This window comes from Triplophysa dalaica, chromosome 7, assembly GCF_015846415.1.
Source record: "Triplophysa dalaica isolate WHDGS20190420 chromosome 7, ASM1584641v1, whole genome shotgun sequence".
Classification (NCBI taxonomy): Eukaryota; Metazoa; Chordata; class Actinopteri; order Cypriniformes; family Nemacheilidae; genus Triplophysa; species Triplophysa dalaica.
The window spans coordinates 24,016,145-24,034,110 of NC_079548.1; the positions used below are offsets into that span (position 1 = coordinate 24,016,145).

General features: G+C 38.2%; 1 protein-coding gene across 1 annotated transcript; it reads left to right on the forward strand.

Moving 5' to 3' along the window:
• Positions 1 to 508: 508 nt before the first annotated feature.
• Positions 509 to 17,906, forward strand: hid1a (HID1 domain containing a). Its single transcript, XM_056753809.1, has 19 exons — positions 509 to 664; positions 1,936 to 2,085; positions 2,756 to 2,926; positions 4,159 to 4,281; positions 7,055 to 7,161; positions 7,349 to 7,465; positions 8,115 to 8,322; positions 8,547 to 8,603; positions 9,986 to 10,126; positions 10,211 to 10,301; positions 10,498 to 10,649; positions 10,903 to 10,981; positions 12,292 to 12,456; positions 12,628 to 12,855; positions 12,980 to 13,125; positions 13,208 to 13,297; positions 13,707 to 13,798; positions 13,879 to 14,037; positions 16,901 to 17,906. Exons 1-19 carry the CDS (start codon positions 599 to 601, stop codon positions 16,962 to 16,964), a joined length of 2,406 nt encoding a protein of 801 aa, XP_056609787.1. The 5' UTR covers positions 509 to 598; the 3' UTR covers positions 16,965 to 17,906.
• The last annotated feature ends 60 nt before the right edge of the window (positions 17,907 to 17,966 follow it).

Consider the following 17,966-nt stretch of genomic DNA (forward strand, 5'->3'; position numbering starts at 1 on the left):
GATTCTCCAGTTTAGTCATAAATTAAGTTTAAACAAGTTCGGTTCTTATTAAATATCGCGAATCCGGTTTATTCATGCGGATTACAATTACTGAAATATATTTTTTGTATACATTTTTTTATTTTTGTAAATTATGGCCTGTGCGTCAGACTTTGCAACTGCATTAGGAATTTACTGTGGCTGAAGTCTACCTCATGAATATTAATAATGTCCGACCGACGCCCCTTAGTAACCGCCTCAACCCTCCCAATCACACAACGTAATTAATATCCATGAGATGAACTGCACGGCTTGGCATTTGCAAGCCGTCTGTGCACTAAAAACTCTGTATGTAGTACTGGTTTACGTCACAGTATCGCGAGAGTTTCTCAACACATATCTATCATATTACTTTCGCGATGTTATGATGTCATAGTCTGACTAGTTTGTGCATGGCGCCTTATCATCCTTGCACATAGTAGAAATTGAACGTTCTCATCCCGGAAGTTTAGGGTGTTGCGTACCATCATCACCTCCTCCGCACGCAGATGACACTCGCAGAGGAGGTGGTGACGGGGATTAGAGCTGCTCCTTATCATTAAACGATCACATCAGAAAAATGGGAAATACGGACTCAAAGCTGAATTTCAGGAAGGCGGTGATACAGCTTACCACAAAAACACAGGTTTGTGCCCTAGCTTTTAGTGAAGGGTGTTTTTCCGAGCTTGTGTTTGTTTTTGTGTTTCCAGATGGAGACTGCGTCGATCAGACCGCTGCAACATCTTACATATACATCACATACACTCATTTAAAATAAAGCCTTGACATTTATACATACATGTCAAATATGTTTTTGCGTGTGCTGATCGGTGGTTATGTTAGCCTTTAAAATATTTAAGCTGAGTGACAGGTGTTTATATTTGAGTTCTGTCCATTTTGGTTAATTTATTAAGGTTTTATTCTTTTTTCAATATTTTCATTATGTTACTTCATTAAAGTTATATCATATTATTAGACTACATGTCTATCTATGTGTAAAACAAAATATTTTTTAAACAAATTAAAAAACAATACAAATTTTCTTCTATTAATATACTTAAATTATTAAACATTTGGAAATCAATATACATTAACTTGAGAAGAAAAAGTACATAACACTTTTACATAATAATTTAATAATAATACACTTTTAGATAATGTATTTTAAATTACTTTTAGTGGCGGATTTGTTTTACTCGCAGTCTCTATTTTTCATATAACTCCTAATACACTAACACACTCCTAATAACTACACATAGTTGTAAAACAAGAGTTTTATTTGGTTGCTTTATTTTTTATTCATGAGATAAACAGATGAAACATAAAGTGAAAGTGCAGTGAGTAATTTTAAGATGACGCACACAGTAACAGACCCTGCCCCCTGACATGACGTCTATGTTTTTTGATTAAACACATAATAAGTTAAACAGATGAAATGGACATGCATGTTTTAACGTCAAGAAGTTCTGTGATCAGCATTTTAATCACATTTTAGCATTCAGTTTATTTCAATTGTCTTCTTCTAAATATAAAAAGTTTTTTGTAAATGTTTTAATTCCTTTTAGTTAAAGTAAAGTAAGACACTGTTCTCACTACTAGCAAGAAATATTATTTACGCTAAGCACATTATCTATGGGTTTTATCTACCAAGGAGAAATGTACAGTGCCTTTTGCAATATATTGTTTAGTATTATACACCTGTTCATACCCACTTCTTCACACCACATTTCCCCTTCCACACATCTGTATGTAGTGCATTTGTATATATCAAAACAAATTCCTTGTGTGTATTTGCACACTTTCAAATACAGTCTTCTCGTTTTGGTGTAATTGTTTTGTTAATAAACGAATGTCTAAATGAATATGTAAACCGATATGTATGATACTCTATCAGAACTGTCTCCTCTCCTGCAATAGCCTGTAGAAGCCACAGATGATGTATTTTGGGATCAGTTTTGGGCTGACACCACCACCACTGTACAGGATGTGTTCGCCCTGGTGCCCGCTGCGGAGATCCGAGCTGTCAGGGAAGAATCGCCCTCCAATCTGGCAACACTGTGCTACAAGGTACATTCACCATGCCGTTCTGTGCTAAAATGAATCCTGATGTTATCAAATAATGAAATGTGAGAACCAGGATCTTGTTCTTTACATATAATCCATTTGCATGCCCTCATTAGAAGCGTGCTCCATCAACTCAAGCTTTGATTGTGTTGTTGGTGAGACAGGAAAACATCTGGTGCTTTCCTCTTCCTGTCACGATCGCTGGCCTTCCTTTTTGAGGCTGCCCATTAGAAAAAAAACTGAAATCTTCATAGACTTTTAGAGAAAGCTTTGCTTTTTACTTTGTGTTGGAAGATCGTTAGCTTGACATCAGACATGCAAAATGCACAATTTGTAAAGAAATGATATTGTGTGACTTTATGTTATATTTTAAAATTATAAGTCAAATATAAAAATTTTTTTTATATATTTACCCTAGTCTGTGTTATGTTCAGGGGACAGTCTTTGGACACGTTGGTCAAATCTAATAATGTGTGAATGTCATTGCATTTAACAAAATATGAAAGAAAGTGGGATGTGTCTTATATATAATATCAGCACACTTTTCAGGCAAAATTAACAAATGCAAGATTCCCATGTTTAAATTAATTACAAAATAAAAGCAATGTTCTCATTTTATTGTGTTTGTCCAACGTTGCTTCAGATGTGCATGTATTTTGATATGTGCGTGTAGGCTGTGGAGAAGCTGGTTCAGGGTGCCGAGTCGGGATGTCCTACAGAAAAGGAGAAGCAAGTTGTGTTAAACTGTACCCGTATGCTCTCTCGAATCTTGCCTTACATCTTTGAGGATCAGGACTGGAGAGGGTTCTTCTGGTCCACCATCCCTGGTGCTGGCAGAGCAGGGGTGAGACTGATGTTGCTTGTGCATTCGTCTTGAACCGACATGTCTATGACTGAGGGAATATGAGAATATGGACGCATAACAGAGACAAGAGGGTTTGATCTGTTCAACCTGTGGAGCCAAATCTGGTTTTATGTTAGGGGTAATGTAAAGGCAGCCGGTTGTTATCGCAGAAATTAACCCCGGCCCCCTCCAGTGTGATCAGGAGGCTCTTGTATCACACTGAAGGGGCTTATTTTGTGACAACAGCCTGCTGCTTGTACATTATCCCGCTTATTACACAGCTACTTGCCACATGAGAAAAAAACTTGACAAGAAATGTGAATTTGAAATATTTGATTAGCTCATATTTACCAAAGGCAGAAAAAAACATTCAAAATGAATTGCTGCATTCGGGTTACCGTGTGTTAGTGATTTGAGCGGTTGTTATCTGGGAATGACGAACCTGCAAATGTCCCAACGGGCCAATCAGAATCAAGCATTCCGTGTAATAAAACTCATATAATCACAAGCAACTTTTTATATCCACCAACTCAACAAAATGGAAGCTGCATGATTTTCAACTGAGTAACTTCAAGCTTCGATTGAAGTGGGTTAAAAATAGCAGTGCAGGATTACACAATCCTCTCAGATGAATTGTGTCCAGATACACTGTACTCCACACTGTATACACAAACAGATATTGCTAAAAGGTGCTATTGCAGAGGCTTTTGAAGCTGATTCATGTAATTTTTTCATGTACTACCGATATGTCAACTTACCAGCTGCTTACTGACAGCTTTGGCTTCTAATTATTTTAAAAGTAAATATTTTGAAAAGGTTTTAAGAACTTATTTATGACAATATGCTCTCACTATATTTCTTTACACGAGACCTAATTTATTGATGCTCCAAAAAGCACATACATCAATCCTAAAAGTAATCCATATGATCCCAGTGTCACTTTAAATTCATTGATTAGTCTAGGATTATAAAATGATCTCAAATGACTTGGATGGTAAAATTACACTTTAAAGTTAATGACTTTTTCCTATACCAAAAAATACCAATGCCACAGTTTGGTTTGGAAGCCATGGTTCGGTTAGGTTCGGTTTGCAATACATTTTTACTTTATCTTTATAATCTTTACACTGGATTTACGTTTCTCTTTGAAAGAAAGGGTGGGAGTTAGATTCAGTTAGTTATATTAACTAAAAATAATGAATTTTTTAGCTGTTGTTGATTTTTCTTGATAGATGGATGATGAAGAAGATGATGATGAAGGAGCTCGTCCACTGGCTGAGTCTCTGTTACTGGCTCTGGCCGACCTGCTCTTCTGTCCAGACTTCACTGTTCACAGCCACAAGAAAGGACGACCTGTGAGTCTTTATGCACACACAAGGGAAATACTGCAACATATCCTGTATACACCTTCATTTAATGTAGACATTTCATAAGTTTCATTTGAAGGAGACATGAAATAAAATCACAGTTTTTGAGCAAGCTTTTGTTATATAAGAGCAAATCTTTATAAGTAAATGACCACCGCTTTGATGTAAATGGTTTTAGGGAATTTAGTGTACATTTGTAATTGTATTCAGAATGAAATCCTACAAGGACTTCTTAAAGAACCATATGCAACTAAAATGACATCAATTAGTTTTGTAATACAGTAGTAAATGTTTCTTTTGGGAATTCTTCATTGACATAATTATTTAACCCCTTAAAGACTACCACTCTGAAGAACAGAGGTTCAATGAAGTGTTTTCAATCAGGTATTGAAAACACCTGTGGATATCAGGGAGCAGCAATAAAGCCTAATAAGCACCAATTAGGCAGCTTTAAAATGACTGTGATACTCAGCTCCTTCTAGACATTTACTGGTGTGGTTACAAACATGGTGAGGTCAAGAGAATGGTCCAGGAAGACAAGAGAACAGGTGATTACTCTTCACAGGAAGGGCAATGGCTATAAGAAGATTGCAAAGATGTTAAACATACCAAGAGACACCATAGGAAGCATCATTCGCAAATTCAAGGCAAAGGGCACTGTTGAAACGCTACCTGGTCGTGGCAGAAAGAAGATGCTGACTTCGACTGCTGTGCGCTACCTGAAGCGTAGAGTGGAGAAAAGTCCCCGTGTGACTGCTGAGGAACTGAGAAAAGATTTGTCAGATGTGGGTACTGAAGTTTCTGCTCAGACAATACGGCGCACCCTGCGTAATGAAGGCCTCCATGCCAGAACTCCCAGGCGCACCCCCTTGCTGTCCCCAAAGAATGAGAAGAGTCGACTGCAGTATGCCAGAAGTCATGTGGACAAACCACAGAAGTTTTGGGATAGTGTTCTGTGGACAAATGAAACACAATTAGAACTGTTTGGGCCCATGGATCAACGCTATGTTTGGAGGAGGAAGAACAAGGCCTATGAAGAAAAGAACACCTTGCCTACTGTGAAGCATGGCGGGGGGTCAATCATGCTTTGGGGCTGTTTTGCTTCTGCAGGTACTGGGAAGCTTCAGCGTGTGCAAGGTACCATGAATTCTCTTCAGTACCAGGAGATATTGGATGACAATGTGATGCAGTCCGTCACAAACCTGAGGCTTGGAAGACGTTGGACCTTTCAACAGGACAATGATCCCAAGCATACCTCCAAGTCCACTAGAGCTTGGTTGCAGATGAAAGGCTGGAACATTTTGAAGTGGCATTTGTGGTTATTTCATTATAAATGTTATGTTATATTTGTCTGACCTACACATGCCTCTTTGATTTAATTGTAAGCAGGATGACTGAATGATCATAATCAATGTCAAACCGACCAAAAAAATCAATTTCAGTGGGGGTTGAATAATTTTGAACACAACTGTACGTGGGTGTTTCTGCAACTACGGGCACTTTTAAGTCCCAGCAGTGACATTTTTGATTCACGTCAAAGTTTGTCATCTAAAGCATTATAAATATGTGTCATTACACAGCTTGAAAAAAATATAATGAATGATTAATGTGATTTAATATAAAATTATGAAGCATTTATAGATCCAAACACCATTTTTATTCATGTCCCAGAACCTACATAAAATAATTGAATTGAATTACAATTTGACCTGATTTCAAAAGGAATTTTATAATATACATTTTAATTTGTAGCATTTTATGTTTTTGTATTATTTACTGATCACTTTCATGATTTTTTAAGTAAATGTGCCTGTCCCACACTTTTGAGTCTTTACCGCAATGATGAAAAATGGCTTTAATTTTGACATTTTATCAAAGACAAACAAGTCTAGTTTGTATTTGAACACAAATTAGAACATGAGCACATTACTGAGATTAGACCACCTCACTACCTCAGTCACAAGATCCCCAAAAATAAATATCATCTTATCTGAGTCAGTTTGTATTGTGTGTACTTACCATACAGTTTAGTAATTCCGTGCTTTGAACTACATTTTACAAAAAATGTTTATTACTGTTTACTGTTTAATGTATATTAAGATGCTAAGAGTCAAAACTAATGTAGTAGACCTTGCTAGCTGTCAATAAGCTGCAATATTAGAAAAAATATATTTTTACTCAACATGTCTTTACCGCAGCACATTTTTAAGGTTAACTGTATTTCAAAATAATTTAAATAACAAATATTAAAATCTTAATGACTCCATGCAAGTTTGTTGACCGTATGAATTACAAACTCTAATGATAACATTTTTATTTTAGAGAGTCAAGTGCCGTGCTTGCAGAAACACCTATGTATACTGATGAAAGTAACTATAAAAAATCTTCTGCGTACTAATATTTTGCATATGTGTCAAGCAGCATTATTACATAATCAGCCAGGTACAGGTGTGCATGTATCTGTATTTTACTAGAGCATTGCACATTCAGTTATTATTTAAGGTTCTTACTTGCCCTATTATTAGTAATTAGTTATTAATACCGCATTTAAAATACATATAATAAAACAATTGTTAATATGAAAGTTATGAAATATGAAAGGTTGAAATCAAGTTGCCTTACATTTCTTCTCATTCAAGAAGCCGTGACACTAAGATATACGTCACAAGTCAGTAGAAATCAATGTCGTAACTTCTGCCTGTGTACAGTTTAAATTTACATTTAAATAAATGTAGAACATTTGTGTTTCTGTCACCTCTAGGACTCGGTTGAGGACATGCAGTCTTTGGACAGCTGTGAGTATATCTGGGAGGCCGGAGTGGGCTTTGCTCAGTCACCCCCCCTCAACTACATACATGATCTAAACAGGTGAGTAAGCGTGGAGTCCCACAGGCCTGTGCCTTTATTTGAGTTTCCATGACAAAAACCTTTCAATCAGTAACCACACGAGAGCTTTAAAATCCGAACCTGTTTTTCCAGCCATTCTGTGTGTCAGATCGGTCATTTAACAAGCGGCCGATATCAGTTTATTTCATCGCCTGTTGTTTGTGTGTAGGTCGGAGCTGTTGAGGTTACTGCTCACCTGTTTCTCAGAGGTCATGTACCTGCCTCCAACATCGGATAACAGCATTCTCAACCCCTGGGTCACCTTCTTCTGTTCCACTGAAAACAGGTCGGCACAAACACACACTCCCCACAAAAACAGCTGCACACACTTATCAGTATTGGCGATGGCCTGTCCCGCATCGCGCTGCAAAAACAAATGCTTTCATCTGTCAGGTGACTTGTTGCATGGATGTCTGCGATTTCTTAGACGCTAGAAGGGGGAATCTGAGAACATTATGTCAAAGATGCTTAACTTGGGCCAGCATGCAACCAGCGTTCACACTCCATAGCGACACACCCTAGCAACCATACAGGTCACTCCAGAAATTGCACAAAAAAGTAACAAAACATTTGCAACTGCATAGCAACACCCTAGCACACAGCCTGGACACGTCCTGGAAATAACCAAGCAAACATCCAGAATACAGGAGCCACAGCATAGAAATGCACTGAAAACACCTCTGCAACCATACAGGTCACTCCAGAAATGCATAAGAAAGAAACCCCTCAGAACACATTGGCAACTGTATAGCAACAACCTAGCAACCAGCCTAGACACGACCTGGAAATGACCTAGAAAACATCCGAAATACCAGAGGCATAGCATGGAAATGCCCTCAAAACTCCTTAGTAACCACACAGCAATACTCTGGCACACATCTTAGATTGTGGCTGTGATTTTCTTCATGAAATGTAAACATACGTCGTCCTTACAGACATGCCCTGCCTCTCTTCACCTCCCTGTTGAATGTGGTGTGTGCATATGACCCGGTGGGTTACGGGATTCCCTACAACCACTTGCTCTTCTCTGACTACCGCGAGCAGCTGGTGGAGCAGGCTGTGCAGATCCTTATTGTGACCCTGGAGCACGAGGGGGGACCGCCGTACCGCCCACCATCCCCCTCCAGCATGGAGGAGCAGGATGTAAGCACACCACACCCCCTAATGTACACAACATCCATTCACACACACTGAGCAAAGTTGAACGAGAGTAAGAGACGGACACTGTGTACTGCTGTGTTATGCTCAACATTAAAAAAGAAAAAGGAGTAGTACATCAAGATATATCACAGAATATATAGATAATATACTATATGTTTTTACAGTTTGAAATGTGTAATGTATACTGTATTTCTCTTTATCTATAGTCCACTGGTCCAAATAATCTCTTTGTGAACTACTTGTCCAGAATTCACAGGGAGGAGGTATGTTGTGCGGCTGTCCTGCTTTTTCAAGTCTACTTGTAACCATAGCAACCACACACAGTAACAACACTGCACTTACCTACAATCTCACCCTATATATAGGAGGTTTATCATAGTAGCCGATACCAGTGAAATTTCGACATTACCACAGCATAAACAAATTATTTTCATATTCTTTTATGGCTTCAGAGACCTCAGTATAAAAAAATTATATCATATAATCTGCATGTTAAATCGTGTCTTAAGGAATACTGTGTTTCAAGTGAGGGTACTATTTAAACAGCCGTTTCACGAGTTCACCTGTCTAGATAATAAAGATAGCAGGGGAAGTAAAGGTATGCATATTTGGCATGCTGTCCAGGGAGCGGGCTCAGAGCTCGCCGGTTCCTTCCGAACCCGGTATGCTCTCTTCCCCCAACAGGGGCGAGAGCGCCAAGCTCAGAAACGGCTGAGCCCAGAACTCATCCCCCGGAGTCCTGCTAGATGTTCGAGGTCAGGAAGAGGAGCCGAAGTGGTGGAGGGATGTTTAATCCTTAAGAGATGGCTTCAGATATGATTCCAAGTCTATTTATGTGCTGGTTCTTTGAGCTGATAGGACAGAGTCTTGATTGCTGATAGCGAACCAGCCGGACTTAATTATATACTCAGGCTTCTCCCGAACTTTGTTAATAAAACAAACATCACTTATGAGCAGCCAAAACATTTTAAATACATTGCTTTCATACTAAGTATGGTTCAATTGTATTAAAGGGACAGTTCACCCATAAATGAAAATTCTGTCATCAATTACTCACCTTCGAGTTATTCCAAATCTGTAAAAATGACATTTGTCATGACTGTATTTCATGACAGAATGTTCATTTTTTAGAGAAGTATCCCTTTAACATACTTACTGACATTATTGATTTTTGATAATTGACTAACTGATATTAAATTATAAGTAAACGTTATATGGAGCACTTGTTCACAATGCACATTTCTTAATATTAAGCCTGTGAAATGTTTTTTAATGTCACTTTTGATAGGAATTGCATAATTCTTTAATAATATTAGTATTTTAATGCAAGAAGTGTACCTGCATTAGTGCCACTTTGGCACAATCCCTTATACTTCAGTATATCTTTAGTTGGACCACAGGACTTCTACACAATTAAAGTGCATTAGGTACAAAATTAGTTGTTCCAAATTAGCAGACTTTAAATATACTCATTTAGTATACAAAATAAAAAGAACAATTGCAGGGTATTTCCCATAACGTACATAAATATGTAAATGGTTTGCAAAATACTTAGCACTGACTGACTAGCGAAGTGAACATGTGGAAAAAAAGCCAGTAGAATGAGCTGGTGTTTTACGTCACACTTCCTTTGATGTGCCTGCAGGATTATGACTTTGTCCTGAAGGGTTTGGCTCGCCTGCTGACAAACCCTCTGTCTCAAACATACCTGCCCAACTCATCCAAAAAGATCCAGTTTCACCAGGAACTGCTTGTCCTCTTCTGGAAACTCTGCGACTTCAACAAAGTATGACGTCCACCTGTCGATTTTACGTCTCCTGCAGAAGAAATCATGTGAATATTTCACAGTGTTCACGTTTTCTCTTTGCAGAAGTTTCTGTTCTTCGTGCTGAAGAGCAGCGACGTGTTGGACATATTAGTGCCTATACTGTATTACCTGAACGATGCTCGAGCTGATCAGTGTAAGTGTGTTTGTCAGATGTTTATCACCATTTTATTTGTGATTCGACTGTAACGCTGCATGATGAGCGTGTGATGTCAGTGCTGTGTGCCACCTACTGTATCAGCCAGTGTGGGAAAATTGATACTTAATCAAAAAGATTAAAAGATGAAGATTCTACTGATTGTGTAATGCAGTACATGTATGTTATCCTTTAGCACGTGTGGGTCTCATGCACATCGGTGTCTTTATTCTTCTGCTGCTGAGTGGAGAGAGGAACTTCGGGGTGCGTCTGAATAAGCCGTACTCTCTTCATGTACCCATGGACATCCCTGTGTTCACAGGCACACATGCTGACCTGCTCATTGTGGTAAATCACATACATGATCTGTTTTATGGTTCAACATGGAACATTATTCACGATCAATTTTCCATATGTGTATTTTTTGTAGATTGTATAAGAAAAAACTGTAGAAGTTTGTTTTTCATCAATGGAGAGAATGTTATATTTAAATATAATGCAGAAAATAATCAGATGTCTTTGAAATAAATTGCAAAAAAGAATTGTGCACAATATCACCAGGAATTTTCCTAAGTTAATACATTTGTTTTTGTTTCTGTAGGTTTTCCACAAGATAATAACCAGCGGTCATCAGAGACTACAGCCTCTTTATGACTGTTTGCTCACTATTGTGGTGAATGGTCAGTATTGAGATTTTATTGTGTGTGGTTACACTTCACCAGAGACTAAGGAAGGCCATTTACTTACAATCTATCATAGTTGGTTGAATAGTAGTTCTGTCATGACAACTCTCGGAGCATTGTAGTGTACATGACATATAAATGTTTTTGGTTGTGGCAGAATAGATCTGCTACACTGCTGCGGTGGAGCCAGTACAGAGATTTGCTAGTGCTTATACATCCACAACATGCTGCTGTGTGCAATGATGCTGCTGCACACAAAACATATGAATAAACCCGTATAACATACAAGATCACCTTGTAGCTGATCTATAAAGGTGGAGCTGGGGAAAGAGGAGGCTTTCTGAAGTGCGCTGAAGTGCTATGACAATAACTAGACGAGATTTAAACATTGAGCAGCAATCTCATTGGCTGCTGATACAGAAGGAACCAATCTTCTAACTTTACCATGTGGTAAAGTTATTACCTCAGATTGGTTTAGACTTTAGGACTGCGCCATTAAGAGTATCGCGCCATTAAGAGTATCATGCCAGAACTTTCTCTGTCATTTAGCTGAAGTCTAAAGCATAGCTCAAAATAGATTGAATTTTAAAATAAATCAAGCTCAGCGGTGCGACGGGTCACAAAACTCATGGTTCGGATCATATTATGGATTTTGGGCACGGATCATTTTTCAGATCATCTAATGTAAATGCTTTATCATTTTAATTTTAATTATTATAATATGAGCAGTTTCGAAAACTTTATAAAAATGAATTTGTGAATATACATCAAGGATATCAACTGATACATTTAACAGAGAACCTTGTTTTTAAAGGGTTAATATTTCTCTTCTGTCATACAATATGAATGCATTATAAAAAAGGCATTATGTACAAAAAATAAATATGACGTCTGAGTAAACAGCTGAGATATGGATCTCTAGAGATCAGATTATAAATGTGACGGGTGTTTTGAGGTGGCGATCATGGAGTTAGTGTCTTGACCGACATTCTCTGGTCTTCTCAAATGCGTTACTGAATTATGAGTGGGCGGCACTTTGACTCAACCCAACATTACTTTAAGTTAAACTTCCACAGCGCTTAAAGCTAATGTTTAGGAGAGAATGTGCTTACACTTTTTAATATATGATCAATGAACTCACATGTGTTCCGAACCGTAGAGCACGATCCGTATGGATCACCGATCATTCACCATCTGTTTCGTCACTGATAAATATCTTCTAATAGTCTCAAAGATTTTTCTGCTTAGAGAAATGTAATGGTATGGCCTCCCTTCACACCTCTTCCTAATACCTTGTGTTGGTCTAGTATCTCCCTACCTGAAGAGTCTTTCCATGGTGGCGGCAAACAAGCTCCTGCATCTGCTTGAGGCTTTCTCTACCAACTGGTTCCTGTTTTCTGCACCTCAGAACCATCATCTGGTCTTCTTCTTGCTGGAGGCCTTCAATAACATCATTCAGTACCAGTTTGATGGTAAGATTCCTGTGAGGTGTGTTCACACTTTGCAGGTTTAGTTCGATCAAACTAAACCTTGTGTGGTTGTTCTGTTAGTTTTGGTCATTTAGAAAACGGTAAACGCGGCCACCCGAGCCTTGATGTGGATTATTGATTGAATTCACTTTTCCCTGTAAACGTTTGCCGCAGGTAACTGTAACTTGGTGTACGCCATCATCCGAAAGCGTAATGTTTTCCATCAGCTGGCTAACCTGCCATCTGACTCCGCCTCCATTCAGAAGGCCCTTCAGAGGAAGAGGAAGTCTCCAGACGTCATTTCTCGCACCAGCTCACAGGAGACCGTGTCCATGGAGGGCTCACGGCCGGCTGTGCCCGCTGAGCCGGGCACTCTGAAGGCCAGTCTGGTGGCCATTCCAGGTAGCTGAGATCAATAGCATACATACAGTTCAGCTCTTCCATTAGGAATACACTTGCTGTATGTTGTCCCGTGAGTGTCTTTCTTTAAAATGTGCTTTTGACACACAGTTGAACTCTCTTTTAGCCATTGATAAATTGACAGAGAAGTCCCAGGTTTCAGAGGACGGCACAATGGTTGCACTGCCCCAGATAGAATCCCCCCAAATCCCAGATTCCAGCAGTGCAGCTGGAGCCAGCGACACTGAATCCATCTCAGGAAGAGACACTGAGGTCAGGGAATACTCAGTCTACGTATAACTTTAATATTCTCATTTTAAATGGAAGTGAAAACGGTGGTGATTTCTCTTCCCAGGACGTCTTCTACACGGAGGCAGAGATGGCGAGGAGACGTCTGTCCACCACATCATCCACTGTCAGCCACTGGAATCCCAAACCTGACTGGGTAAGATGATCTTCAGCAATTCTCATCAGACCCTTAGCTACTTACACCTGGAAATGTTAACCTGCGTCATTTTTAAGGGTTAGTTTCCCAAACTATAAAAAATTCATGCATGTTTACAAAAAAAAATATTTTCTAGGGATTTAAAAATGTGTTTTGGCATGATATGTTGAAGAGCTATGTCGATTTACTTAATGTTTCTTTTGCTGATTTAAGAAGTTGATTTTGATCTGAATGTTGCGATTGTTTGGTGAACCCAGTATCATGTATTGTACCGAACTTTGAGATGAGTGTCATTACACCGCTGATATTTACAAATATATTCTATAAAATCCAAGATTTTTTAATAGGGTAATATTACAAACGGTCTAAAAACATAGATCAAAATTAACTAAAGGTTGCTATTTTACAGGTGTTGTCCTGGAAGAGCAAACTTCCACTTCAGACCATCATGCGCTTGCTGCAGGTCCTGGTGCCACAGGTGGAAAAAATCTGCATTGACAAGTAAGGAAGGAGTCGGTACATTGATTGTTACATGACTTTGATTTTCTGCAGTGAAATCTGACTGTGTGGTCATTATTCAGGGGTCTGACGGATGAATCTGAGATCCTGAAGTTTCTACAGCACGGAACTCTAGTGGGTTTGTTGCCTGTGCCTCACCCCATTCTCATCAGGAAATATCAGGCAAACGCAGGAACTGCCATGTGGTTTCGCACTTACATGTGGGGAGTCATCTACCTGCGGTTAGTCTTAGGCATTTCTCTTTTTTACACCTTCTGTTGGATGGTGCTTTTTCACTGTAAAACAAAATCATAATGGACAATGCTGTGCAATGTGCATAATTTAGTATTCTATTGTTTTTATATTAAGCTAATAATCTAATCTGTTTATGCAATGAAGGGAAAAATATATGTTACACTTTGGCTTTGCAATAACTTTAAACAAACCGGAGTAAATTTTTCCGCTTATACCATGGTTACCACACCACAGGACATTGTTCAGATGTTTAATTTCCCTGTTTGTCATGTAATCGTCTTTAAAATGCTGTTGATGATAGGATTACTGTCTTCCACATCTCGTTTCCGTTAGAGAGAACGGACTCTGAAGCCACTGCAGTAAAAAAAAACAAAAAAATCACGCAAACTTTATTTGTTATAATATAAATATATTTGTTATAAGCAGCATGAACCATTAGGCTATCAGTTTATTAATGCATTTATCGAAAGGAAACTGCACACATTTCCATTAAAGGCAGGGTGTCCGATTTCTGAATTACGCTTGTTTAGACAAAGTCGGTCCGAGTACCAAAGGAACCTTGTAGCCAATCAGCAGAAAGGTGATCAGTCCACAGGATGGACATTAGTCAAGCAGAGCGCTGACAAAAGCGAAAGATAGGGTGTGTCTGTTTTGGTGATTTGAACATCAACAATGGCTATGAGAAATCGGACACCCAGCCTTTAGTTGTAAAGTTTGACATTATAAACATAAAATCAAGAGCAGGTTGCAGTGTGTAGTAATGGCCTGTAGGCTTCACTATAACCTTTTGTTGTTTAAACTTGGCAAAGTGACCTGGAACACCTTCATGGGTGTGCAGCTACTGAAAGTAAATGCATACCCATAGAACGTACGTCAAACAATCAAATTGAAGCATTCAACAGCCCCGTGGTTGACAGAAAAAACAGAAAAAATAAAATTATACAGACGTGCTTAAATTTGTTGGATCCCCCATTTTCTCTGAAGTATTTGGCATCCACCAATGTTTTTCATAATTAATAGAAATCAGACTTTACTTTAGATTTTTTGGTAAGCATAATATTGTAAATAATGAAACAAATGAAAATGTCATGGACAAAAATTATGGGACCCCAAACTTGTATTTTGTTGCACAACATTTAGAGGCGATCACTGCAAGCAAATGTTTTCTGTAGCTCTCAATGAGACTTCTGCACCTTGTTCATAGGTAGTTTGGCGCACTCTTCCTGAGCAAACTGCTCCAGCTGTTTCAGGTTTGATGTGTTCCTTCTCCAGACTGCAAGTTTCAGCTCTTACCATAGATGTTCCTTAAGATTCAGATCAAGACTCATAGAAGGCCACTTCAGAACAGTCCAATGTGTTGTTCTTATCCATTCTTGGGTGATTTTAGCTGTGTGTTTTGGGTCATTATCCTGACAAAGCGTTTTACTCCAGAATGCCTTGATAGTCTTGAGATTTCGTTGTGCCAGATGCAGCAAAGTAGCCTCTAAACATAACTGAGCCTCGTCCATGTTTCACTGTAGGTATGGTGTTCACAAGGACATGCTCATAGAAGGATTGTGGCTTGTCAATATGAATTTTAGCAAATTCCAGCCTGACTTTTTTATGTTGTTTTTTTCCCCAAATGTTGAGTGCTCCTTGGTCTTCTTGCTCAAAAAGCGACAGCTGGTGCGATCAGAAACTGAAGTACCTTTACCTTGGGGTTCTTTCTCTACCATTCGCACTATCCTTCTGTTCAATCTGGGGTGGATTTTCCTCTTGCAGCTGCACACAGGGAGGTTGACTAGAATTCCATGGACCTTAAACTTCTTAATAATATTTGCGACTGTTGTCACAGGAACATTGAGCTGCTTGGAGATGGTCTTGTAGCCTTTACCTTTACCATGCTTGTCTATTATATTCTTTCTGAGCTCCTCAGACAACTCTATCCTTTGCTTTCTCTGGTCCATATTCAACGTGGTGCACACAATGATACCAAACAGCACAGTGACTACTTTTCTCCACTTAAATAGGCTGAATGACTGATAACAAGATTGGATACATGTGTGATACTAATTAAAGAAACTAATTAGTTTGAAATATCACTATAATCCAATTATGTATTATCTCTTCTAAAGTTTACCAACAAATGCGTCCAGGCCATTTCAGAATATCTTTGTAGAATTAGCAATAATTCATCTCTTTCCAGCTTCTTTTCCAGCTGCTTTTTTCTACGACATACCAAAGGCATGCAAGTATATATGATACATAGCTTTTAATTTAATCACTCTTCAGGAGGAATTTAGCATTATTTTAATGAGCTGTAAGGGTACCGACAAATTTGAGCACGTTTGTAAAGTGATTTTGCCTACTATGGGAGTCAACAGGTGTTGAGATCTGTTTGGTAACAAGATTCTACAAGCATTGGGACAACTTGAGAGTGATGACAGAATTTTCATTTTTGGGTGAACTGTCCCTTTAAATACAAGACATTTATTTAAGTTGTATTTAATGTAATAAATCGGGAAAAATATGTTCAAATGAAAATTAGAAGTAATTATGCCAATTAAAGTTTATATTTAAAATAAGGCTCCATAACTATAATTAAACTTTATAAGAAATATTTACATTTATTTACATATAAAGAAGCATACAGTGCATTCAAGCCAAACATTTGATCAGTATGTGTGGTCCGTGCATGGTTGCATGACCTTTGTGCAGAGAAACAGCTGCAAATTGGAATTCTATTTCAATCGATTTGGGTAGAAATGTTCACAGGTTCACCCTTGATTAAATATTTCAAGTATTAATCTCAAGTTTTTTATATTTCGTTTGCAGGTAAAGCAAGTTTAATATTCTCTTTTCTCAATGCAGTAATGTGGATCCACCCATCTGGTATGACACCGATGTGCGTCTCTTTGAGATTCAGAGGATGTAAAAGGAGGCTCATTGGGAAGCCAGGCTTCATCCACCATGTCATTTTGCTTTAAGATGTCCCACTTCTCTTGAGAAGAGGCAACAGAAACACATGATAGACTGTGAAACTCCATGAGAAGTGCCTGTGGCTGACAGTGTGAACTGTCGGTGGTCTGTTTGCTCTGGCTGCTGTACAGAAGATAAAGCGCCTAAATATAACCCTGTGCTCTGTTAGCATAGTATGTTCAGTAGTTTAAGCAACCCGGACATGTGCGTCTGTGTGTAAGAAAAATCTCTCACTGTGGTTTTATATAGAAATTGGAGCATTGTGAATAATTTCTAGAAAGGCCTCTGGTTGGATTGATATCACCACAAGAGGGTGATCTTGCTATATCATCTCTTTTATTTTTGTTACCCATTAACGGATGTATAAGTCATGTCAGAAATGAGAAATAATTGAATGAAATTCAAAGGTTGATTTTAATGTATTTCCCCAGTATTCACATACACCATGAACTTGTGAAAAGATGTAGTTTCAAAAGTATTATATAGCTACGGCATTTGACGGAATATCAATAGCTCTATTTTTGTTTGCAAATCAATTTGCTGATGTGAGACTGTATATATTTACCTCGATGCTTAAAATAGAATCACTGTATTTGATGAACATAATTATTTAATGTCAGAATTGTTAGCTCATAGCTATTGTCTTTCTGCAAACGTTAATGGTTCAAAGTGCCGATGACTGTAACTAGAAAGTTCATTTGTGACAGTATTTATATTAAGGTCTGTTAAAGACAAGAATACAGAGTGGTTATATGTGTATTTTAAAATGTGTATCTTAAGTTTGTGTGCTTGTGTATATGTACTAAACTCCTAATTGAATAATTGGTTTATGAAGAATTTTAAAAACATGCTTCTCAATGTATCTCTTGTTAAGTCTTCTTCTTAATAAGAAACCAAAGCAAAGGCAAACAGCGTATTCTTATTTGCTCATTTTACTCCAGAGTATTTCATTGCATCG

What these genes read in the sequence shown, in the direction of transcription:
- hid1a (XM_056753809.1), top strand. Translation starts at nt 599, where the DNA reads ATGGGAAATACGGACTCAAAGCTGAATTTCAGGAAGGCGGTGATACAG. An exon ending in AACTCTGCGACTTCAACAAA is followed by an intron (nt 10,127 to 10,210) that starts GTATGACGTCCA and finishes TTCTCTTTGCAG; the next exon opens with AAGTTTCTGTTCTTCGTGCT. An exon ending in CATTCAGTACCAGTTTGATG is followed by an intron (nt 12,457 to 12,627) that starts GTAAGATTCCTG and finishes CGTTTGCCGCAG; the next exon opens with GTAACTGTAACTTGGTGTAC.